The sequence below is a fragment of the Labrus bergylta genome, chromosome 4, assembly GCF_963930695.1.
Source record: "Labrus bergylta chromosome 4, fLabBer1.1, whole genome shotgun sequence".
Classification (NCBI taxonomy): Eukaryota; Metazoa; Chordata; class Actinopteri; order Labriformes; family Labridae; genus Labrus; species Labrus bergylta.
This window is the reverse complement of record NC_089198.1, coordinates 24,856,957-24,881,136: the sequence shown is the minus strand read 5'-3', so window position 1 is coordinate 24,881,136 and position 24,180 is coordinate 24,856,957. Positions and strand designations below refer to the sequence as shown.

The 24,180-nt window shown below is 40.5% G+C and overlaps 1 protein-coding gene across 2 annotated transcripts; it reads right to left on the bottom strand.

Annotated features, from left to right (window-relative positions):
- Nucleotides 1-1,277: 1,277 nt before the first annotated feature.
- Nucleotides 1,278-22,677, bottom strand: cables1 (Cdk5 and Abl enzyme substrate 1). 2 transcript variants are annotated; one of them, XM_020635216.3, is made up of 10 exons: nt 21,604-22,677; nt 14,562-14,633; nt 14,303-14,395; nt 13,006-13,083; nt 9,147-9,252; nt 8,397-8,553; nt 8,158-8,261; nt 6,023-6,129; nt 4,838-5,045; nt 1,278-3,607 (listed from the first exon to the last, which is right to left on the bottom strand). In XM_020635216.3, the coding sequence occupies exons 1-10, from the start codon at nt 22,182-22,184 to the stop codon at nt 3,467-3,469; spliced, it is 1,647 nt and encodes a 548-aa protein (XP_020490872.2). In that variant the 5' UTR covers nt 22,185-22,677; the 3' UTR covers nt 1,278-3,466. The 2 variants fall into 2 exon arrangements, with proteins under 2 accessions (XP_020490872.2, XP_020490873.2); XM_020635217.3 differs by lacking the exon at nt 13,006-13,083 and having other exon boundaries at nt 21,604-22,674.
- Nucleotides 22,678-24,180: the final 1,503 nt, after the last annotated feature.

The following is a 24,180-nucleotide window of genomic DNA, read 5'->3' as shown; positions in this document are numbered from 1 at the left end:
GAGACTAAAACAGTGAAAGTAAAATGAATGCAAACATTCCCACCAACAAAGAAGAAGATAACTTTTGGCAGCAAGCAGTGATCTCAGACTTAAAAGTCCAAAATATGAGTATTGTGAATTTTTCTCCTATTGAAGTGCTGAAAATACCCAATACAGGTTATTGATCTTATCACAATAAGATTACATTCTCTCTAGAAACTTCAGTAATCCACCATTAAGTTTCATCCACATGGTGAATATGTTGTAATATGTTGTAATAAACCTTTAGTTTGGCTGTGTTAATTATCAGGTTCATTATAAACGCTGTACACATGGGATACTGTGTGGATGACTTCAACAGGAAAGAAGGCATGAGCTCATATTTGAACTATGCCCTAAGAGAGCCCATTTCAAAATATGACAAATGTAACATGTCCGCATGTTGACTTTGACATGACGTGTGTTCACAGAGCAGCATTTAGTGAAACCTTCAGGGAGGGACAAACGCGTTCAAAGTCTGCCAGATTGATTGTCACTCTAGTTCAACCTGTACAGTAGTAAGCTTGTAACGTGCCATACCAGGAATAAGCTAGCCTGAGGACTAAGTCTCCATAGACTAATCCACATCACCTTGATGAAACAGCATTCCTCGAAAGTAAACCAGATTAACTGAGGTACAGTAAGTGTGCCTTAACTGGTAAAGTCGTTTCATAAAACACCTCAAAGGTTCTCTTGAGACATTGACCCTGAACAGTTAGTGTGTACTGGTGGATGTTTTGAAATGTCCTGGAACAGGTGACGGTTAGTGCACACGGCCCATGTATGGAGGTTTAGTCCTCCAAGCGAGCGGCCCGGGTTAGAATCCGACCTGTGGCTCCTTTCTCTCCCACATTTCTGGCTCTCTCCACTGTCCTGTCTCAAATGAAGACATAACCTTCCCCCAATAAAAAAAAAAGGATGATGTAACATATTTCTATGCACCAATCACAGTTTGCAAACTAATGAATCAAAATCTGGTGACACTTGTGTCGTTGTTTTCTTATGTCACATGTATCTCAAACAAACCACACCCACACAGACCCAATTGAGACGCTTAAGTAACAATTTGTTTAGGTTTGATGTTGTTTTATTAAATGATAAACTAAAGGTACATATTTTGTCAAAACTAAAAGTCCGACTGTCGCTTTGTAATTCATATTTAACAAGTTCCTTCAAATGCTGACAATCTGTTTCGTTGCTGTAACGCCAGCGGTTAATCTTTTTTTTTTGTCCTCAGTTGATTTGTACAGGTGTACCGCTGGAAAACGGGACGTTAATGTTCAGTGTGTTTGCAAAGTGCAGCCAAGTACATCTCTAACCACACCCGAGGTCAGACCAGGTGAAAGACGCTGCAAACGATCCATAAAAAACAACTGCTTGGAAACTGGTTTTGTGTAAATCTTTAAACCATGATTAAATTAGAACTCTATATCTACAATAAAGATGTGTCTGAGCACAAGTTGAGTATAAATGGAATAAGCCTGATCGGCAGTTATTGATGCTTAAACAGTGTCAGATAAAAAGGATAAAAAAATATATCTTGAAACTTCTACTAAGGCTAAATGCACGGAGAAGAAGAAAAAATAAAGAACCAAAGTTTCTGGTGAGTTCTGAGTTGATGCGGAGGTTAAGTGGAACGCACGCACGCACGCACGCACGCACGCACGCACGCACGCACGCACGCACGCACGCACGCACGCACGCACGCACTCACTGTTACATAACAAGAGATGACAATTCCTCCCTAAAACATGAAGTGATTTTAACTTCAATTACAAGATGAAGCAGTCCATTACATTTTTCACACCCCAGGATTAATGTGAACTTTCAGGTATAGTTTAAAAAAAAAAAAAGCGAGAATCTTGTTTTGATTGAACAAGCAAAGCAATTTATTTACAAACATACACAGGTCACAAGCGTCGCCCATGAGTCTTTCCTCGCCGAGTATTTTAGTGTGCATCTAAATGCATAAGTCTTTGGGCTTGCAAAGAGGGAAAAAAAAGCTTGGGCTTTTCACCGTTATCAGCTCAGTCTATGATTTTTTTTAATTTTTATTGCAATTTACTTCAAAGTTTTGATTCAACTCAAATAGCATTTTCAAAGTGGGTCGCATAATACCAAATTAAGTTACCTCTCAATACTCTGTGGTAATGCATGCGACCGTTTTTAAGGTAATACAAGAAGAAATCAAGCCGAGATACATGCCAAATAAACACAATAATACTTTTCGGATTGGTCACATGAGCAAATTTGTTGACTTTTATAGTCTGACTTTTTTCAAAACCTCTTAAATTTTAAATCAACAAATTCTGATTCAAGCTGTATGCAAATATTTGATCCATCATTGATCCCTGTTTCATTCTCGTTAAGGATTTCCTCAGAGATCGACTTTATTAAAGAGAAGTCCACAAAGAGAAGAGTCCCTGAAGCCTGTAGAGACTTTTGCTTGAGGACACTTCAGCAGGAGAGCTCAGCACCTCCAGCTGAACCTGATCACTGCTTAATGGCATTTCTTCACTCAAACACCTCTCCAAAAGTGCCTTCCTGACCCAGTTTAGCACTGTAAACGTGCTAGCAATACACTCTAACATAGAGCACAGGGAATTTCGACACTGATAAAAAAAGGGTGTGTGGACTGGGTTAGTCCATAGCAAGCATTTGAATGGTAGAAAATGAATGAAATACTTCAATGAAAATAGAAAGTCCCATCTGGTCTGCAAGCACCTTTGTACCTGTGTGTAAAAATGATTGTTAGTATTCATGCAGATGATTGTGGTGCCTGTGAACACAGCTTATTTCTTCGTGGTTGGTTCCACAGCTCAGTAAAAGTCTTAGAAAATGTCCCCCTTCCCCTTCTGTTTTGCAAAAAAGTGCACTTTTAAGACCATGACCTCGGGAAATATGAGTCACTCTAAGGGAAAAAACGTCCAGCCAAAAAACAGCCACTTAAAAGGCTTCTGTTTCATTTCTATGCCAGTCAGGAGGCAACCAATAAAATCAACGTTTATAAGAAGATTCATGAAAGTAATGATAAAAAAAGGTTACAATCATTGGTTCCTTAAGCTGAAAAAAAATGGTCCATCAGATTCAAAGCTCTCTTTATCAACAAGAGAGGTCTAAAATATTGAAAGCAAAGAAGAAGACGCGTGGAAACATGCAAACTAGAAAAACAACCAGTTTGCAGACGATACAACCCTTTCTTTCAGTGGTCCATGTAGTGATAATGAATGTAGAAGTCAAACAATGGAAAGAGTAAGTTCAGGAAATGTGGATCACTTTGGCTGATTTCATGTCTCTGAGAGGGAGGAGGCTGATGTCGGGTAGTGGCTGCAGGAGGTCGGTTGATATTTCAGAGGGTGGTGAAGAATATGTGGGAGGATGGATGTCTTGGGAAGCGGAGGATCAGGAGGAGAACCTGCTTAGTTGTCCTCCTGATGGGTCACTAATGCTAGGAGGTCTGGAGCAGGCGTCTGTAGTGGGGCATGACCTCATGCTCGGGCAGGTGCAGGTTGAACTCTAACGCCACGAGGACGGGGAACTCGAAGGCGATCAGCTCTCTGCGGTTCACCCGGAACCTCTCCTCCAGTTTCTGCCAGACAAAAAGGAAACTAGAGTTAAGACGCCTGTTTGGACAGATGCCTGAGGCAACCACCATGCTGTTCAAGCCAATGAAAAACAAAAACAGTAACAGAGTGTAAATGTTGAGCTGACTAGAAAGTCAACATCAACTAAATAGTGTTTTTTTTTTGCCAAAATGGTTAATGGAAAGGGGTTTAGTTAACCCCTGAATAATCCTTTATAAAAGAAGCACTCCAATTATTTTATGAAAAAAGCTCTACATTTGAAAAAAACGAGAGTTAACAAACTTTGGAGTTTGTCGCCAATAGAGGCTTCTCACTACATCTCTCCATACGTCTTACCGTTTGGGTCTATTTTTTAAAGAGTAGCTTAACACCTGAAAAACACCTTCTCTTTTTTGACCTCAAGTTGTTCTCACCTTGCTTGACACTCTGTGACATCACTAAATGTGGTAAGAGGTGATATAAGCTTGAAATGTTGAAAAGAATAAAGCAGTGACAATCTGCTTTGAGTCCAGTTTGTAAGTTACTTTTTAAATCAGTCTCTAGGATACGAGCCCCCCATGAGGGAGGCGCAATATATATCAGGGGGGGTGGAAGGCTTTGTCTGCTCTGAGGTCGTTCAAATAATTACAATGTTACAATCCAATAAGATACAAAACCATACACATTATTGTCTCTTTGGGGAAATTGTTCTTGGTCTCCATGTGCTAGACACATTCCAAGACAAATTTTACCCAGGCAACAATAAAGTGCCCTCAGAGGTAGAGTCAGTACAAATGTTCTGTGCAGCATGTAAACACAACATACAAACTGAGTCCCTCTTCCTGGGCTCATTGTCCCCAGAAGCACACACCCACTGCGGGACTTAGCATGTATGTTTACTGCAAATTTCCTGAGAATATTACATGTGTTGTCAAGAAGAGGGACATTTAGCAAAGCTAGCAGAAGCTAACTGGTCCTGGTGTTTTGGACCTGCCTGTCCAATAGAAAGCGTCCGCCGATGAAAGCCATCCCAAGGTGTTTTTTTTCAGCATTCTATATTTTTCTGTTTGATGCCGACTTCAAAATCATTTAAAGATGCTCAACCTTAAATGATTTTGAAAGAACTGAAAGACAAAAAAAACGTCTTATCTTTCAGTGTTTGTACTTGTTCGTTAACCAAAACAAAGTTGGTTCATCAGGATAGTCCACGTATGTTGATGTGGTCAGTTTCCAACATGTTTGATCCAGAAACTCACGTCTATCAGCTGCTTGACTTCATGCTTTTTGAGATCACCCCCGATCTTGGCCGCCAGAAGGACACAAGCTCCAGCGCAGAGTTTACGGTTCTGCTTGTTTAGTTTGCCTTGAAGAACGAGTTTCTCAAAGTAGACGAAAGCCATGGCCACGGTTGGCTCCTCATAGCCACATTCATCCTGGGCTAGCTTTCTTATCTCCCTTTTCAAGCTGCAGGGGGATGGAAAAAAGAGAGAGAATGAGGAAGAGAAACAGAGAAAGAGAAAGGGGGAAGTTAACAAAAAGTTTTTTTTATTTTTATTAAGAAAACCTGCTTTCAAAAGAACAACCACGAGGTTGCTCTGACCGTTTTTAAATTTTGCAATCTTATGACTTTGTTGAAATAAAACCATCCAAACACGAAACCTTGACCTCCCCTAAATGTGAATGTTAATTACAAAACAGAAGATTTATATGTGCTTTCAACTTGCAGGTCCATGAAGGGTTGTCTTTTATCAGTTTTGTCATTTTCTCTTGCTCTTCATTCTGTGTCAATCCTTGATCTGTGTCATTAGAATATTGCAACATCTTTTTTTAACATTTTGACCTAAAACCAATGCAGAAGAGAAGAGACCCAGAACAAACCCATGCCTTGTTCAAGAGAGCATAATCTGAAAATACACTGTTATTGCATTGTACTTCTTTATACTGAATTTTGGGCTTTTTGTGCCTCTATTTGATAGACAGGACTGTGGATAGAGTCAGAAATCAGGGAGAGTAGGGAATGACAAGCAGGAAAGAAGCCACAGGTCGGATTTGAACCAGGGCTGCCCGCTTCGAGGACTACAGCCTCTGTACATGAGGGCGCACAACTAACCCGCATTCCATATTTTACATTTTTGATTAGATACTTTTATTATAATTTTCAGCATGTTTATGCTCACAGATTTTTTTTTTTTACTAAGTCAGTTTGTTATCTTGTAATAAAACAGATTTTTATGGGTTTTCCAGTCTGTGATGATTCCTTAGAAAAGGGAAGTCAATACTACTTATCCTATCATCACAGATCTATTTATTCTCAGTTTTCATATTTCTTCATGGAATTGTTTTTAAACAGAATGACTGTTCAAACATTGTTCGAGCAGTTACAGATTTCAGGTCGTTTCACGTTAAAATACAAACACCCTGTACATATCTGTGTGTTTTACCTCCTAACTTTGCTGAGTGTGAGGCGTATGTGGGGGAATTTGTCCTTGAAGGTTTCGTTCATGTCCTTCTTGAGGTCAGAGGGTTTGACGTATTCGATGACCGTAGTCTGAAAAGAAAAACCAGAGGAGGTGTCAAGAGAGGCCACGCTTTCAGCACCGAGCGAACTGATTTCATCCTCGCACACCAGTGTTGGATTCCACCCTCTCGCAATGAGGCTTGGCAGAGAGCTGCTGTTACACATGACACTTAAAGGATAAGTCGGGTAGTATTCTATATTCTCTTATTAATCCCTCGACAAGACCAGCGCCATCAATGGATTGATCCCACTGACTCACACCCGGCTGTGTGTATCAACAAACACGGAACACCACTGCTGTCCAAATATGACAACACAGTCATATTTAGTGTGAGTCACACTGTTGCACTGGCCGACATGCTCCTTCATTACAATAAACATGGGCTCTGTGGTTTATTCTCGGTCAGTCCCACACACACCATCCTGCTGCTGTTATTACTTTCTTGTACACCAAATGTGTTTTAATCCTCCGCTGAACAATCCCAGAAAAGAATCATTATTTACTCCTGTTTGTTTGCTGTGTCAGCATTTTCTACACTTTTTGGCCCAAAGACTGATTATTGATTTTGACAAACACTCAGAGATGGATGAAATGTTGCTGTTGTTGTTTTTTTTCACACATTATTATTCTAAGCTTTTCCTGTAATAAACAAGGGGAAATAAACGTAATTGCTAACAGAGCATGTCTGCATCAGGCCCCTATTAAACAGTCTCTAGAGCTTGTTATAGCATGCTATGAGTACCAGGAAGGTGAATCACATAAAATCTGGTTTAATGAGTGGCTGAGAGTTTAAGCTCAGTGTAAGAGCACATGATGCATTTCTTTAATTTTGTTTCATCTAGAATTTGTTCAAGATGTTCTAGAGGGAAAGAAGGAATCTTTGCGGCTAGGTATGCAGGGTGATTCTGAAAGTCCAAAAGTAACTAGCTGAAAGCGGACATACCTCTACCTAAAATAGCGGAGTATAACATACCTCCGTCAATAAATACATTTTTACAGGGTGCATGTAAACAGGGCCGAGGAAGATATTTAAATTAAATGGCTTGATGGAGCTATAATTGTCGCTCGACAACTGTGCATGTAAACAAACTGACTACACATAAAACATTACACCATGTTTTAAAGTCTATGAGAATACTAGAGCCTTTTGTGCAAATAGCTTTTTAACCACATTTATAACTAAAGTAAGATTGACTTTCTATCTATAAATAGAGGTTGGTCTAGATTTTTCATTGAACTGCATGAGTGTAAAAGCTAATTTTATCCCCAGGTGGAACTTGTAAGTTCACTTAGAGAGTCATGTCCTCGGCCTGTGTTCGACCAGTGAAATGCTGAGAATTCACTGGTTCCATTCCTGTAGTAAACACAATGGCCATTGTTGTGAGATGCTGGGTTTTGTAATTGGAGGAAGAGAAGAAAAAAAAACACATAGACTGGCCTTGTATAACCATTTCAACTATGTCAGTCCCTGCTGTGTATTCTGCCAGTCTGTGTAACAAAAACAGAGGTGGGAGTCTAGTCGGGCTTGTTTTTCTTTTGCAACCACGATAAAACATCTGTGCTTTTCCGGAAATGTGTGAGAGTCACTACCTCAGAGACACAAATAAAACTGTTGCTTTGTTTAATAACGCTTACTCACTACACTAGGATAAAGTATTCACTCAGGTCCCAGAGGGTGGGGGAGTTGCCCAGCCAGTGACCTTGCTGATTAGAAAAGTCTGAAACATCCTCCTGACTTTAAACAAGAAAACTGTCATGGCAGACATATTTTTCTGGAATCTTTTTGTCCTTGGTTGTGATGGGAGAAATAAACACCGAAAAATCTCTCAACAATGACAAACATCAAAATGCTACAAACTGAAGGACATTTGAACAAAACATGTCAAACAGAGGTGCACGGTTTCAGCTAAAATATGTCCTTAACTTTTTACTTTGATCTTTCAGAAAAAAATGATTCGCTTGTTTTTGTCAGTGTTGTTTTTGCCAGTGTTGTTGTTGTTGTTTTTGTTGCTGTTGGTGGTCATGTTGCGTTAGAAGCTGCTTGTGTGATTTCTAACCATGTAGGAAGGGAAGATGAGGACTCTCTTGTGTTTCCCACAAGGCCACTGAGGGTCATCTAGCAGATTTGGGTCGTACTCCCTCAAGTCTCCCAAATCATTCCCTGAAAAGCATAACGACAAAAACAGACACAAGCTGCAATTTAACATCTGCGGCTCATCATTTAAAAATGAAACGTTGCCGATTCATGGAAAAAAAAAGCAATTACGGGGGAAGGATTCCACAACATGCAACTGACCTGTGTCTATGCTGCTCTGGTTGCTATTGGCTCGGCCCAGGCTGAGGCTTCTATGGCTGGCGTTACGAGACTGAGAGAAGGACGAGGTGGAGTCGATGGTGTTTCTTCGACCCCCCAGCACATTAGTGGGATACAGGAACTGGGTGTAGGACACAGTCTGAAGACATAGGTGCAAGAAGTGAGATCTTCATTCCACAGAAGGCTAAAAAGTTTGCTTATACATATTTCCCCTCGAACCTACAGCTGCTGCAACAAGGACTATAACCTCTGTAAATCCAACACGTACCCTGACTACTCACCTTGTTTTGAAAAAATTCAAGCCAGTGTAGCAGCTAGCAAACAACAAGCTATTGAGCGAGTGGTTTAAAAGATTCTCTCATTGGTAGGCTGTACCTAACCATAACCATAAAGATCAAGAAGATACAGTTAGAAAAACGTCTTAGCATCATTAAGCATTTAGGGGGAAAGTTGTAGCTACTATGGTTAGCCAACAATTAAATTGTTTTATCTGCCACTTTAAAAAGCTTCATGAGTAATTCAGCGATAAATAATTCAAAGGCATTCTTTTAAGCTAGCTTGGGAGAAAAACATGAAATATATCGTCCATTTTTTACACAGTTGAAAATTACAGCTGGTGTTGAAAAATTAAATCTTGGCCATTTTTGGCACTTTCCTTTGGCCAAATACATTCACAAGGTAACTATTAAATTTAATCCATTATGATATCAATATCCACTATTGATTTCTCACCTTTCCATCAGCTCCCAGCTCCACCCCTTCCAGCCCAATCACCATCTCTTTGGCACTGACGCCTCCTGACGGGTGCCGCTGACGCCCACCTTCCAGCTTTACATCCCTAATGAGCAGAATATCTTTAGAGCCATCTTTGAACAAAACACACGACAGATTCTTTTTTTTTTTTTTTTTTTTAACTCCTTTTCCTTAACCATCCTGCTTGGGATTTTTCAATTTTCCAGCTCACCTCCACCTTGCTACCTCACAGATTGGCCCTTTATTGATCTGTACTCATCAGCTGGCCCAGTCTCTTCAATTGTCTTGGCTTTGGGTGCATATCAGGGCAGTCAGAAATAAAGAGCTCCCCCGGGAAGATGAATGGAGTACAGTGCCGTTTTGTTCTATTGAGCAAGTCTCTTTAGACGCAGCTGCTGCCTAAACAATGCCTGAAATGTCATACTACTGTGGGACATTTTCAAGAGGTCATTTGCAGAAGTAGAGAGAAGAAAACTGGAGACTGGAGTGTGTCAATGGAGAAAAAAGCGAGACTCCTTGACCAGGCAATATTTGTATTGTTCAAATATTTCTGTACTTGGTGCAGGCTCTTAGGAACGAACTGGAGACAGGGACGATTGCATGCAAACTCAACATCTTGTCCATATTGAGCCAAATTTAAATAGTTATTTTGTGTTTGGATTAGAGGATAAAACGCAACATCCATAAAAGCAGAAAACTTAATAGGAAAATATGATAATTAAAATAAAAATCGGTTAGTGCTTTGGTTAAACTTTGTTTGAGCATATTAGGTCAGTGCAAACGGAGGCTAATGAGAGTGTGCACTGACAAGAAAGATTACATGCGCACAGTCCACTTCATTCACACTCATCCATTATGAATAGCTGTAGCCAAATAGGTAATGCATGTGAAAAAACTCTCATTATTTCAGATAAGGGATCAAATGATTGGCGGGAAATTAAAAAAGCCAAAATGTAGGGCAGATGTTCCGCTGCATTTTATATATAGCAGCGAATTGCTCTTGCATTAGATTTTAAATCGAGGCAAGGACACAGAGATACCAAAAAAGCCACCGGAGTTTGTGATATAATAATTTCAGCCATAATTTAGTTACAGCAAAAGACATATAAGACTATGGTATTGTTCTACTCCTCTCTTGTTTGCCCTTGCTCTGTCTTTCTTTCTGTTTTAAATGGTGTCCAGATAATTGAAGAGAGGACAGAGTGGGCCCTCACGTGACTCTCAATAGTGTTTTGATGACATGCGGGTCCACTCTGTTTAAATGAAAACAGTGTTATCTGGTAGACAAGGCAAGTCAGGACACAATGCTGACAGATGCATCATGGACACAGAGATCCCCGAGCAGCAGACGTCTTACAGAACAGTGGAGATCAAAAAAAAAAAAGGGGGGGGGGAACATATTACACAGAAAGCTTGCTAAGGATAGAGCTTTTTCTACTAAGCCAACCACAAAATAAATAGTTTTGCTTCAGTCTGCTGAGAATGAAGAGAAATGGAAGTAAATCAAAAGAACAGTAGACATTTCTTAGTAACATGCATGAATAGGAATCACAGTCAAACATCTGAATGTTAGCAGTGTTATTAAAGAGTGATTATCATGCCCTGCCAAGTGTTTCTAAATCTAGCATCAGGCAAACTGAGAATGAATATGACCAGAAGTAAAAGAATCTGAACCCCGACCAAATACTTTACAGCTCACATAAACTGTTTTAGGGTTTGGTTCACTTGCTTGAAATAATATTCCCCAACAGCCTGGCCCCGAATCCACCCATTAAACTAGACTCACTGCATTATGCTTTATTATTCCCTGTGAGGGGAATTTGACCTCTGCATTTGACCCTTCTAACTTTTCTCAATGAAAGCCAACTCCAACTACACTCATTGCCAGTTAGCATTACCTAACATGCATGTCTTTTAAGGTCAGTAACTGAAGTTCACTGAATAAGGAAACCCATGCCAACAGAGGCAGAGCATGCAACGGCAACACAGAAAAGTCAGAGATGACGAGAGTGAGTTTTGAATCCAGGATTATATGGTGGTCCAGGAAAGTGATGCCCTATAAAGAGACGCCCAATTACACTAGAAATTTAAATCCAGTATATCCAGTCTGTAAATGTTGCCCTGAATGAGTGTGACGCACGAGTCGCTGTGGCTGTGATGTTGTCTGAGCCGTATCTACACCGTGTTTACATGGATGGGACGGCCCGGCAGGCTCATCCCCTTGCATATAAAAACTGTTTGAGTGAGTGACTATAGAAAAGACGAATAACATACTGTACTCACTGCTTATTTGAATATCACGTAAGTGTTTTTAGATCACGGTCAATTTGAATGCAGTGAGAAGCTACGAGCAAACTAAAGAGTGCTAACATTAGCCTGCTAACACAACAATGCAGCTCGGGACAAAGACAATTTAGCTTTTCTAAGCTCAACGCTTAGTGCTTAATCATGGTACGTTCCAATTTGATAACTCCTTTGTGTAAACGCGAGGGGAGAGGGGTTGGCGGTGTGTCGCTGTAGGAGAGCGGAGGATTCAGTGTGGCGGAGGTGTCACCACACAGCAGTTTGTTTTGGTTTCATGCTGGTGCTCAAGGGCGACATCTACTGGATCAAAAAGTTGAACATTCTTCCTTTAACTCTTGTCAAGATGGCAAGTTATTCTTTTCCCATCAAAATCAAACTATTTCTTTCAGTTTCACTATTTACTAGGCTAACTGTAGGTCCCTATAGGTTTTTTTTGTGACTGTGCTTAATTTGGTTTTATTTGTTCATGGGGCTGTAGTAATTGTAGTATTAATACGGATAAATTAACTAAGAGGAAAGAGAGAGGAAAAGAAACATGCAATCAGCTGCTTTGGGACAAGTAATCTAATAAAGTATAACATTTGACAGAGGGAGCCAAAGTCTGACTGTAAATTGTTAATTAGCAGCAAAATAGTCAAATGTCCACATTGGATAACCCCAGGTGGGTTATTAACCCTCGACCTTGCATTGATTGGCTGGCTTAGGTCATTCCACGAACAGATTCAGTCTTTTATGCTCTTCACAAGGCCCCAGTGTGAAGCCTTTCTGCCTCTGCATTGTATTCTCCGGTGTTTATCTGTCCCCTTTCTCTTTCACTTCCTCCAAAACACACCGTTTCATGTGACCGAGGGACTCAGAACCAAGGCTGTACCCAGAGCTATTGCCATGCAAACCAGGCGGGTTAGGTTACAATAACACTGAGCTGTATTCTGCTTTAAAAAAAAAGCAAAAAAGCCATTTGTATTTTAGCAATTAGCACCAATAGATGGAAACTATGAGGTGCTGAATAAACAAACAAGTTTGATTACAAAAAGGTTGTGCACGCAACAGAAGCTCCGGTCTTCCAGCATCGCTGACAATTAGACAAAAGACAAAACATGACAAAAACTAACTCTTTAGTCTTTAAGAGCAGGAACCCCCACGAAGATGAAACGTAAATGCTAAACAGCAAAGCTAGCGACAGATGCAACAGAAAAAAGGGTTGACTTGAACAACAAGGATGAGAGCCCAAAAGCCACCGAGGCCTTTATGAAAAAAGCAACATGGACAACAAGAATTGAGTTGAGCTACAATATAGTTTAGATATGTATAAAAATCATAAAAAAACAATAACCCAATTAATCCCACAGTTAAACAGACTATTTGACTTTAATGATAAAAAAAAATGCATCCACCAAAACCAACCCTGAGAGATGTATGCACCAGTCAGAGGACAATACATCCAAAGAAAAAGAAGGTATGAAAAAAACAAAGGGAAAGAGGGAGGCACAGGCTGGAGGAGGTTACAAAGTTCGGCATGCTGTAGGATACATACCCTGCTTGGCTACAATCTCGATAGGGCAGGACAGAAAATACACTATAGAAGGATCTTCTGCCACTGATAAGGACTATCCTAAAAAAACAAAAATGGTAAACACGCTAATCAATATCTATGTGACAAGATCCACAGATTCAAGTTGGAGAGAGTGTGCAGTAAACATAAGAATGAAGAGAATGAGCAGAAACATCAGTATGAGTGTGTTGTTGGGCTTTGTGGTGTTGTGTTGTAGAACATGTATTCAGTGGTTTGGGGGCAACAATGATGCATTTTTGTTACAAGATGTCATAAACTTAAGCTAGCTGTTAGCTATCTTTAGCTATTAGCTTTTTTTTTTTAAGCGAAACTAGCTTGTACTTGTGTAATCATATCTACAGTATCCAATGTTTCCAACGACCAGATATCAAAAGTGAATAGCATAACTTAAAATTACTTTGTTTAAATATTCAACTCACATGGTGACAATTACAACTCTGCCAAAGTAAACAGCAGGACATAAGGACACAAGAGCCATGTGTCTGGATATGAGGACAAACAACGTATCTATATCAGGTGACTTGGTTTATCAACTCATCTAGATGGAACAGATGAAAGATAAACTGTTCCAGCTAACACACAAATCTGCTTCTTTAAAATAACCAAACACTGAATAAATAGAGGTGAAGACTGACAAGTATTTCCTCCCTCTAATAAAACAATGCAGCTGAAACTATATTTCCTCCAAGAGGACAACAACTAAACTCTCCATTACTAACCTTCCTGGAAAAATGGGCTAACTGATTAAGACTTTGAATATAAAGAATGTAACACTCCTGCTGCTGATGAAAACCAAAGGGTCTGTTTGAACCAGAAACACTTTCTAGGAGTCCTCGCTTTGATTAAGCAACCATCTTTTATTAAGTTACATTCTGCAAAAAGTGTAAAGCATAACACAACACTGTGCCAATTCACTTGTATATCTTGGGATTTAAGGATTTGTGTGCTGCATACATGCTCATGAAAAGAGTGACACTAAATGAGCTTTAGGTGATTGATGGTGCAGATTCCCATGATTCCAATGATGATCAAATAAAGATAAAAAAATATATACAATTAGATTAACCTGTGTATTCTCAATCAATAACATTTCATTAAGAAGTGAGAATGGCATGCTGTGAATGGACCAGCCCTGCTTAACAACGATGTGGCCTGTAATGTGAGAAACAAGCAAACTGCAGTGCATTGACTGGGGCAGCCTGCCATTATACACTCAGGACTTGTATTGACTAAGAGCTGGCATTGTTTGCTTTCATACCTTCCATTGCGCATATCATGTTGCCTCAAGTTCTTTATGAAGTGGATCTTCTTGACGCTCTTTGGTCGGGGTGAACCCGATAGGGTCCGGCATCTTAAATGGGAAACAAACAGCAAAAAGTAAGCCACAAAAAAACAAACAAAATATCCTGATACTTTGCTTGTGGGATACAGCACACTTTGTGAAATGACTCAGTTGATGCATTGAATGTTGCAGCATAAAGTCTGAATGTGAACAGTGTTTCTGTGCAGTTTACTACCTTCGGAGGGGAGCATTTTCCTCAATGTCCTCTAGTGTTTCAAGTGACGAGCGCTGAGAGATGAGTCTTCGTCTGAAGAGAAGAAGTTCAAAGTTAGGAGATTTAAAGAGACATCACAGATAAAAAAAACAACACAGGACTAACTGCCTCTCTACTAAAAAGATATTCATAAAAGACAATTTTGGCAAATTGATGAATACTTTGTGTTTTCTTTTGTTTTTGACTAACACATGGCTCTGCAAAGCGATTTGATGAAAAGGGCACACCACTAAATCAAAGTCAATTAGACAGCAATACCTAGAATGGCAAGAGTGCACATGGAAAATACATCTATTTTTTCAACATATGTGCTGTGTAGTTTATAAAACAATGGATCAGCATTCAGAAACAGTGTAGGGAGTTTCAACCAAACCATAATCAAGTTTTCATTCTGGTTGACTTAAAACAAATGCATTTGATTTCAATGTGTAGAATAAAAGATAATGATTTCTAAATTGAACAATTTTACGGAAAAGAATCTTAGCCTGAGAGTTTCACCATGAAATCAATGCAAACCTTTGATACTTGAACCTTTGATAGACGCATTTTGATTGGAACTCAAAAAGCATAAAGCTCGTTACCCAGCCCTTGACTACAGTGTATGTGTGGTCTTGAAAGGTTTTGGGTGGGGAAAGGTCAAACACTGGTTTAAATTATCACCAGTGTCTGTCTGTATGTTCTGCAGTTAATTTACAAAAACAAGTCTTGGCCGGTTTAGTTATGACCATTTATCATCGCCACTGTTGGGACCTGTGTGGTTAATGATCACTGTTCAATCTTGGGTAAATCACAGAGACTTTTCTCCTGGATCAGAGCGGCTAAGAGGATAATAATCTGGCTCCGCGAGCACTTTGTGTAACACATTTTGTCACAGATGGCCTTTATTTCACACTTTGGTTGCACGACTCAACAAGCTAAGTCTGCTGGACCTCGTTTATATGATCGGCTGCCAGTTTAAGAAACAAACCCACATGTGATAGCTAAGTGTGCATGAGCTGTTCCAAAATTAGGTTGTAATTGAATGTTTAACACCGCAACAACAACATAATCCAACTCATTAGTCAGCCTTACAAAGTTGCCGGATTTGGGTTGAGGAAATGGATGCGTTGGTTGTAAAACAAAAAAAAAGAAATGGTGCAAAAGGGCTCGGTCTGTCATCAAGTTCTTAATTTATCTGCAATCTCTAACTACTTGGCAAGTTTGGATACAATAAAATGACTGTTCACACTGTGTGTCATCTTTAACTTTTTTCACAAGGCAGAATGTGTAGTTGAAGCTGTAGTTCCTGCAGCATTCAGACAAGCTGCTGACACATGACCCGGTCGAACCCATCTTCACTGAGTATTTCAGCCAGAGGGGGAGGCAGAGGAGCGTAAAGAGCGTAAACAGAGTGTGTCTGGTTAATGAATGACAAAGCATGAGGACAGATTAACAAAAGATGACTCTGTCCTTGAGGATCTCCTGGGGTTTAAACCAACAAAAGCTGAGTGAACACTGTATAACAGAGGAGACGAGGGGAGATAAGTGTTTACAGGAGGAGCCAGACTGTTGAAGCACACGAGACCATTAATTTGGCTAACCCTCTGCACTGTAAATTATGACCCTTATGGTCATGAAGTGGAAGGAAAAACTCAAACTGATTTGAATGTGAACATTTTTTAAGCTGTAACAATGAGCAGTTGCTGCTAATGGGAGTCAAAAGGGTCATTACGAGGGGGCCTAACCTCTGCCAGAAGGTCAGACGAGTGAGATCATGTGATTTATGGCGTTGCATCATTCCTCTCCTCCTGTGACAACCATGAAAGATGGATTGGTAGGATAAGGATCTGAGACTACAGGCAGTCTGGAAGGACAGGCTTGTAGTTTTCCTGCTGCATCATTTGATTCCTTAAGCTACTTTATTTTAAAAATAAGTTTTTCGACCAATCCAATTACAAATATTTTTTTTTACAAGGTGTCATCTATCTGTATCTTGATGTATTTAGAGGGGAAATGGGATGTTGGCGTGGAAAACAGGCCTAAGCTAATGTTAAAGTAAAAATCACTTCATTCAAGTCCAGGTCTGAGGCTCAGTGTCCTTCTGGTTGCACTAACCAATACTATTAAGTGAACAATGGATCAAGTGTGTATTGACACTAAAAGTAACAAACCCACAGATAATTATCGCGCAAAATTGGTGCTCTCCTTTGCAATACAGGAGGTTGCTTTGTATTGGTTTTATATCCTACAACTTTCAGATAAAGAGGGCCAAAAAGGTCTGAGAGACCTTCTGAGTGCTATCAACCTGAAGCCCAAAACAACAGCAACACAGTTAGCACCTAGCTGGTAAACAGAAATGGTGCATTTAGCAGCTTAAAAGCTAAATACTAATCTAAAGGAGTCGGTGGTAAACAAAATAGAACTAAAAGAATACAATACTTCAGTTTTATGTGTCTCCTGGACGTGTAAATATGTAGGCCCTACGAGTGTTCATTTTGAACTTGGAAGTTGAAAATTCCAAGTTGCCAGTCTGATCCATCATCAGGAACGCTGCCTGAAGTCGGATAATTCAACATGGCAGCTACGTGCATCAACAGTAAAGTTGAAGTTGTACACTTGTGTCTTCGGTAACTTAGTCTTGTTTTATTATGAGGGAGACAAATGTTTTTTCTGACATATCCGCCGCGGAAGGATCATTACCGGTTTGAGATCCCCGCACCCGAGGCCGCGTGGCCCCTCGGTGCTGGCGGCGGATATGTCAGAAAAAACATTTGTCTCCCTTATTTGTTATGAGCTAACAAAACAAAGGTACCAGTAAAACATTTGCTATATGCTAATGCATACACAGAAAGAGTTACTATTTGCTGTAATCATTCCCCTTGTCCCTACTGACACGCTGCTACTGATTCATAACATGCAGTGTTACACAAGTAACACCAAGATTCCTTCAAGTGTTTGTGTCGTCGTGTCGCCGTGTTGGCATGTCGGCTTGTCCCCACCCCCCCCCAACGCTGTAAACCTAGGGGAAACACTGACATGAATAGAGAAGGATTATTGTTTTGCCCAAAACTAAAAATGGGGTAAATATTATGGCCTCATTAATAAAAAGTCCCATTTTTACAGACAATATTTGAATGGCAGAACTGCACCAGAAGGATGGTAAGCAAGACAAAGAAGGAAACTTTGAACCTTGAGAGGCAACTTGATTAATTTAAACTTGGGCTGAATGTTTGCAGAAAAGGAATAATGTGTACATTTTGTCCCGCCTCTTACAGTGCCAAGACAGTTAGCTTGGACAGTAGAAATCATTGAGCACTACCTCTAGATTATATACCTCTATACTACTATATGATCAAACAGATATGAATTTTATATTTAAACAAAAAAAAAATCCACATCTGTTGCTAAAATATGTAAAGATTGTTACAAAGAATTTCTTTATCTGCATTAGAGAATGAATCATCTTTTAATTCACCAGTTTGGCCAAAGGGCATGTTTCCATTTGTAAAGACAAAAGTGAACAGTAAGGACTTTGATCCAGGTCCTGTAGATGAACAGCAGTGGTAGGACATGTTATCACTGCAAAAGATGTTTTCCAGGCCGGTACAGATCCTGGAAACAATAACACAAGCCAAGCCACTCATTCACCTCAGACAGCACTCTGAAAAGCCAAGGAACAGTCAGCTTTTACCCAGTTTGACCTTAACAAGGTCAGAAGCTTCAAAGGAACCTCAGAATAAATCAGCAGCTCAGGAGCAACAAGTTTCCCTCAGTATCTGTGACACAGTTCCTGTCATTGTTGCCTCCAGTCATCTGATTTCATTTAAATAAGCTTCATAAATGGAACCTGTGTCACAGAAAGCCATTTCTCCTGCAAACACAAAGCCACACTCTCGTGGTTGTTGTAATGTTGCAGAGCTAAGATAAGCTAAAGCTATTGATAACCCTGCCCAGAGGTACCATGCAATGGAGCTATAAAACTCAAGTGGACTGTTTAGATGTGGAGAATAAACAGTTTCACACGTACACCCAGTTGGCAGTACGCCACTGGACATAGTCTTTCATTTTGCTGGAGAAACACTGAGTGGAAATAAACGTAACGTTCCGGCTTCTTCACAAAAACACGACCAAGGAAAACGGAAATGTGATTATTCAGATAAAGTAAACCCAAAAAAAATAAAGAAGCCAATGTAGCAGATCAGAACACTGAAGAACACTACAAATAGGACGCTTAAAATAGTCCTTTGTGTATTCCAGTAATACTACAGTACAGAACATAACAAGTTATGATGTTATCATAATAATATATATAAAATATGTATTTTAAAGCAAATCTCAAAGTGCTACAATTTTAAATAAGAGCATTCAAGCAACATCTAAAATCAAACAAGTAAAAGCAGGAAGAGTTCAAAACTAATGTGGATATTTCACTTCAGAGTCCAACTCCAAATTGTATCAAGTTGAACATGTGTTTTGCTTCTTGTTGTGTTTTTTTTTTTTGGTTTGAAGTCTCATGGGCTTTTCTGAGTGTCTGCTGACTGCACTGACATTGAAACTCTGAAGGAAAATGAGCACCATGACCTCAGCAAACAACAATCAACCTCCTAACCAGAAGTATGTGACCCAATCACGCAAAACGCCACAGGACCATTATGATGGCTTGTGCTGCTTGTTTTCCAGCCGCAGTCTCTGCTTCTTCATGCTAAAAAAAAAAAAGAAAAAAGATCTTATAAAGTATGTGAGATTGCACTCACAAAAGGTGATGGGAATGTTAATTAAAAAAGGGGTGTGAGAGGACGCAACCTGTCTATGTTTAAGGTGAAAAGAATGGAATGAAAATAGCTATTCACCTTCGGCAGACCAGGCCTGGTGGTTATAGGAATGCTATTTTTAACGTTCAGCTCTTGGCATGCTGATTCATGATAGATGAAGGCTGAGGAGGGGAAGGAAGGCTGAATAAGAAATCATCCATCACTTCATGCATTAAGTTCAGCCCAAGAGATGGTCTTAAGCAGTTTTTGGCCTCATAGAGTCTATTCTGGCAGCACATCAGAGGCTCTGCTACTTCCTGAATAGGAGCAGGACAGAGGGCCAAAAGTCTAAGGGGAAAGTGTGTCTCTGATGCCCCCTGGGAGAGGAAGTGGAGGACAGAAAAATAAAGAGCAGAGAGCCAGGCTGCTTCTCAGAAAGCCTGGGCATTCTGCCTCTCCCCAGCCAGGGACCTCTGGACACGTTTCTACCAGCTGCCCTCGGAAAACAAACCCGGCACTGTGCACAGCACTGGTCTGTCTGCTCGCCGGTGGAATATGGCCACGCTCCATCAACAGGTTGCTTACTCTTCAACATTAGAATTCATTTTGCATGGATGTCCTCCAAGCACATTCCTAAAGCAGGATACAGTCAGGGTTTAACAACTTCATTATGTGCAAACCGAACGAGTTGCCAGACATGCAGCACTGTGGCAGGGTATTAAACCTCAAACTTATAATTTGGTTAAAACCTGAAATGTGTCAACTAGTACGAAGAAATGGAAGCTGACAAAACACCTACTTTAAGTTAACACATCCACAATTGCTATTCAACTGGTATAACACAAGAAAGGCCTCTGTGGTGATTAATAGCTAATGTAAACTTTATTCCAGTCTTTTATTTGATTCAACTCTATTTTAATAAAGCTGAAGAAAAGCAAAGAGTTTACATGGTTCCTGTTGTTTCCAAACCTATGAACCATGCACTTAAGAGTTACATAACTTCAGTCATTTCTCATGTTTCCTGAAAAAGAACAGATCAAGATTATCGGAAGCTATTAGTCCTGGAGTGCAATTTCCATCAGTTTAGGAAGGGAACTAAATGCTCAATGAATGTTTCGGTATAAAGAGGAGCTTCCTGAAGAGTCTGGCAGAGGCAGCAGAGCGAGGAGAGGATTTGGGAAATAGAGGAGCTCTGAATGGATAGCAGAGAGGGGGGGAGGGATTTGACAGCAGGTTCTGACAGTGAGAGGACCATGAGAAGAGTGTTGCTGACAGCTTTCCTGGTGCGAGGTCAGACCCACCGAACTCTTCTCCAACATGAAGGCGGAATGGAAAAAAGGGCAAATAAAAGGCTTGCACATGCTGGATCGACGAGCCCCTTGTTGGATACATGTAAGAACAGGGGAGTTGAGTTACAGGATGTTTACGGCGGAGAAGGCAGCAGGTGTGGGGAAGGTTTTGCACTGACATTCCCTAAAAATGATTTGAGTTGTTAAATTTGAAATAGAGTGTGAAAGAATGTGAGCAAGTGGAAACAAGAAAGACACACAGACTAATGAGGTGTGCTGCTGAGTTCTCTCTCTGGGGGAACTAGGTTACAGCTCCACAGCTGCTGGACCTGAGATCCGACTGGATCGATCTGTCTCTGTGAGTCATAAGGCTAAAAACACCTGCATGGAGCAAATACACAATCCAGCTGGAATTTGATGCTAAGAACCAAAAGTACCTTTCGAAACATAGTGTGAGAGATGAAAAGTGTTCCAAGAGTTCATTCAGCCACGGCACTGGTGAATGTGGTTGAGAAAAAGGAACATTAAGAAGCTTAATCTAACTAATGTTCCTAATAAAGTTGTATTTGACATCAAAATTTCAACAAGTGAACCAATAATCTGGGCGCTTTTGAACGCGGATTGAGGTCATCTAAAAGAGAAACATCAAAATGCAACAGATGATCTTAAAGGTGGAAACATAATGGAGCTACAACAGTGATGAACATGGTTTTGATGGTTATATAAAAGGAAATATTTTGCCTGCATAACCTATTTTGACAAACATGCATGAGGACTGACTGCTGCAGCATGCTTATAGTTGTTTTAGTTGAGTTCTTGTTTGCTTGCTATGATAACATCAGCGTGCAGTTTAACGACCTGACTGTGCACATCCTGCAGACAAGCTTGCACCTTAAACACCCTCGTTACACCAATCACACTGACTGTAGCCTACATGTTTCCAAACACCAGACAGTTAATAAGAATCGTTTTTCACAAGGTTACCTTGACCGCTGTAGCTCTATTGCAGAGTTTGCGATCTGTCCTCCCTCCAGGCAGTAGTTTTGGGAGGTTTGCCTGGAGTAGGGGGCAGGTAGGATTCCCTGAGTGTACGTCTGCAGCCTCCCTCTTGTCGAGGCGGGGACCGCGGAGAATGGCGAGCTGAACGTCGAGGGCAGGAATGCGTCTCCCTCCGCGTCTGTGCCCGCCGGGGAAGCGGCGGGACCTGTCCCAAAGCTGGCCCGAGTGTTGGCGAGGAGAGCCTGGTTTGCAAAGGCGAGCGCCTGGGCGGCTGTGGTCGCCGCTGCGGCCGCAGCAGCAGCAGCAGCAGCGGCTCCAGCAGCCCCGTACGCCGAGCGCTCCGGAGAAACCAGGCTCTGTCTAGTCCTTGCTTCGAGCGAGTTCTCCTCCTCCGTTTGATTGTCTGCATCGTCTTGCACGGGTCGTCCATCTAGAGAAATGTTGCTGAGAAAAGACAACGCCGCCTGTCTCCTCCTCGGGTCTATGCGTTTCCGCGTATGCTCGATGCTGGAGTGCTTGATCTGTAGCGTGGCTGTGGATGTGTTGCTGCTCGTGGCAGCCGCCATGGTCCACTTCCAGAGATCCGAGTCCCCGCAGCAGCGATCTTACCTTTCTGACATGAATACTGTGTGGATCGTGCTTGTGTTGGTGAATGGCACTGGCCTGTCTTTTAAGTACATGCGTTTAACTGGGTGAAAACAGGGAGGTCACGTGTGTGCAGTATTGTGGCAGTACAGGGAAAATTTGGACCAATGAGCTGTCAGGAATATGTGTGTTTTTTTCCACCTTTCCTGCCTGATGAAGCCTGTTCTATTGCTATAGCTTTTCTGACAGTAATTGACAAAATTACACAAACTACACTAAAATCTCAAAAACAGACGAACCTGCACAGTAGTATATAACCTAATAATAACAACATTTTATCAGTTTCCATTAATTGTATTCATAGGAGTCACATTTATCTATTATCTATACGCTTTTTTGCATATAGATTTCAGAGGGGCTTGGTGAGAGAGCTGCTTGCTGCCTCCTCAGTCCGCATAAGGCGTAGTTATGCTGAATGATCGATGGGCGCTGACAGACAGAATCAAGCCCTTTTTCTGTTTGTTTTGAGAACACAGATCATTTTTATGAACTGTGCAAGTCAGCATATTTGCAACAATTGCGCCATCTGTCTGTTTGACATGCAATGCGTGTTCTGTGTTTGGCCATAACCCAATAATATATATGCCATCTAGTGGTTTTTGGATGACAGTATTTGAAGGAGCATACAATCATGGATTGGTGGAGGGGTAGGGCTGAGGGGCAATCAGCAGTGTAACTTACCTATACCTCTGTGTTTAAATTGTTGTTGTGTATTTTTTTTTATTTGAGTTAAAACTTTGACACCAGTCCTGTGAAGAATACTGCTTATCCCACAAATATTACAGGATGTGGATGGTGTTTTCACTCTAAGGAGTCTGAATAAATGTGTTACTAACTCCTTTCCATGGTTAGAGAAAACAGAATTTGCATTTTTTACTTTTTTTTTTTTAACTCTGCATTATCATGTTAGTATGACAAATGTACGACCTGTAAATTACGTGTAAATCATAATAATATCTGATTATTATTATCCTCTGTAAACTAGCATGGAGCCACTGTGTCAAACCGTTGAGCAGGCTTATTTTGGTATTCTTTGGATCTGCCAACACTGTCTTCTTAAATTGCAATGCTAAATGGATTGTTAATACAACAGAACAGAACTTGGCTGGCCTGGAAGTCCTTTAACTGTTACTAAAGGCTACACAAAGAAGTCAGCAATTCCACCTCTGAAGCATAAATCGCCATCAGCCGATGAAAGACAATAATTGCTGATGGATTCCCAGATTGGGGGTTGAGGGGATCTGAAAGATTACTGGTCCTTGCGCCGGTTTATGGCTTTTTTCTTTTACATTTTTATTCAACCCTTCTTGGTCCATGATAGTCCCATTGATATACAGATCTCTTGGCAAAGATAGCAATATACAGTTTGAATAATAAAAACACTCAAAAGTGATGCAGTAGCCTACACTTTTTCTGAATAACAAAACTTATGATAAAATCATCAGCAACAGTTGCATGCAGAAAGTTTGGATTCAAGACTCTTCACTAAGGATTTTAAACACATCAGACGGATTGTTCCAAGTAAAAGGTGCAGAAAACCGTAATGCTTTCTTGCCCAAATTATAGTTCTAGCTTTGGGAACAACAAATTGCACAATGTCCAATTAGCGAAGGTTGTGAATTCAATCTTAAGAATTAAAAGCCGGCGTGTCCAAGCCGATGTATACCCCTGCTGGCTTATAGCCTATCATGTACAGTTTCTTTGTTTCCGTCGTGGTAAATGTAGCATAACACATGGCAGTCACTTTAGTTTAACCATAGAGGTCTAGACCCAGTGAACAGCCAGTATTCAAACTAATTCTGCAAGTTTTGTGCTTAACTTTGTGTCAAAATTAACAAAAAACACTTTATTTAGGCCTAGCTTTGAAGAATACCTGAGCATAATGCAACATAAAACTTAAATAGTATTCCCTCCACC

What these genes read in the sequence shown, in the direction of transcription:
- cables1 (XM_020635216.3), bottom strand. Translation starts at nt 22,184, where the DNA reads ATGGCGGCTGCCACGAGCAGCAACACATCCACAGCCACGCTACAGATC. An exon ending in CATGATATGCGCAATGGAAG is followed by an intron (nt 13,084 to 14,302) that starts GTATGAAAGCAA and finishes TTGTTTTTTTAG; the next exon opens with GATAGTCCTTATCAGTGGCA. An exon ending in ACACTCAGCAAAGTTAGGAG is followed by an intron (nt 5,046 to 6,022) that starts GTAAAACACACA and finishes ATCCCCCTGCAG; the next exon opens with CTTGAAAAGGGAGATAAGAA.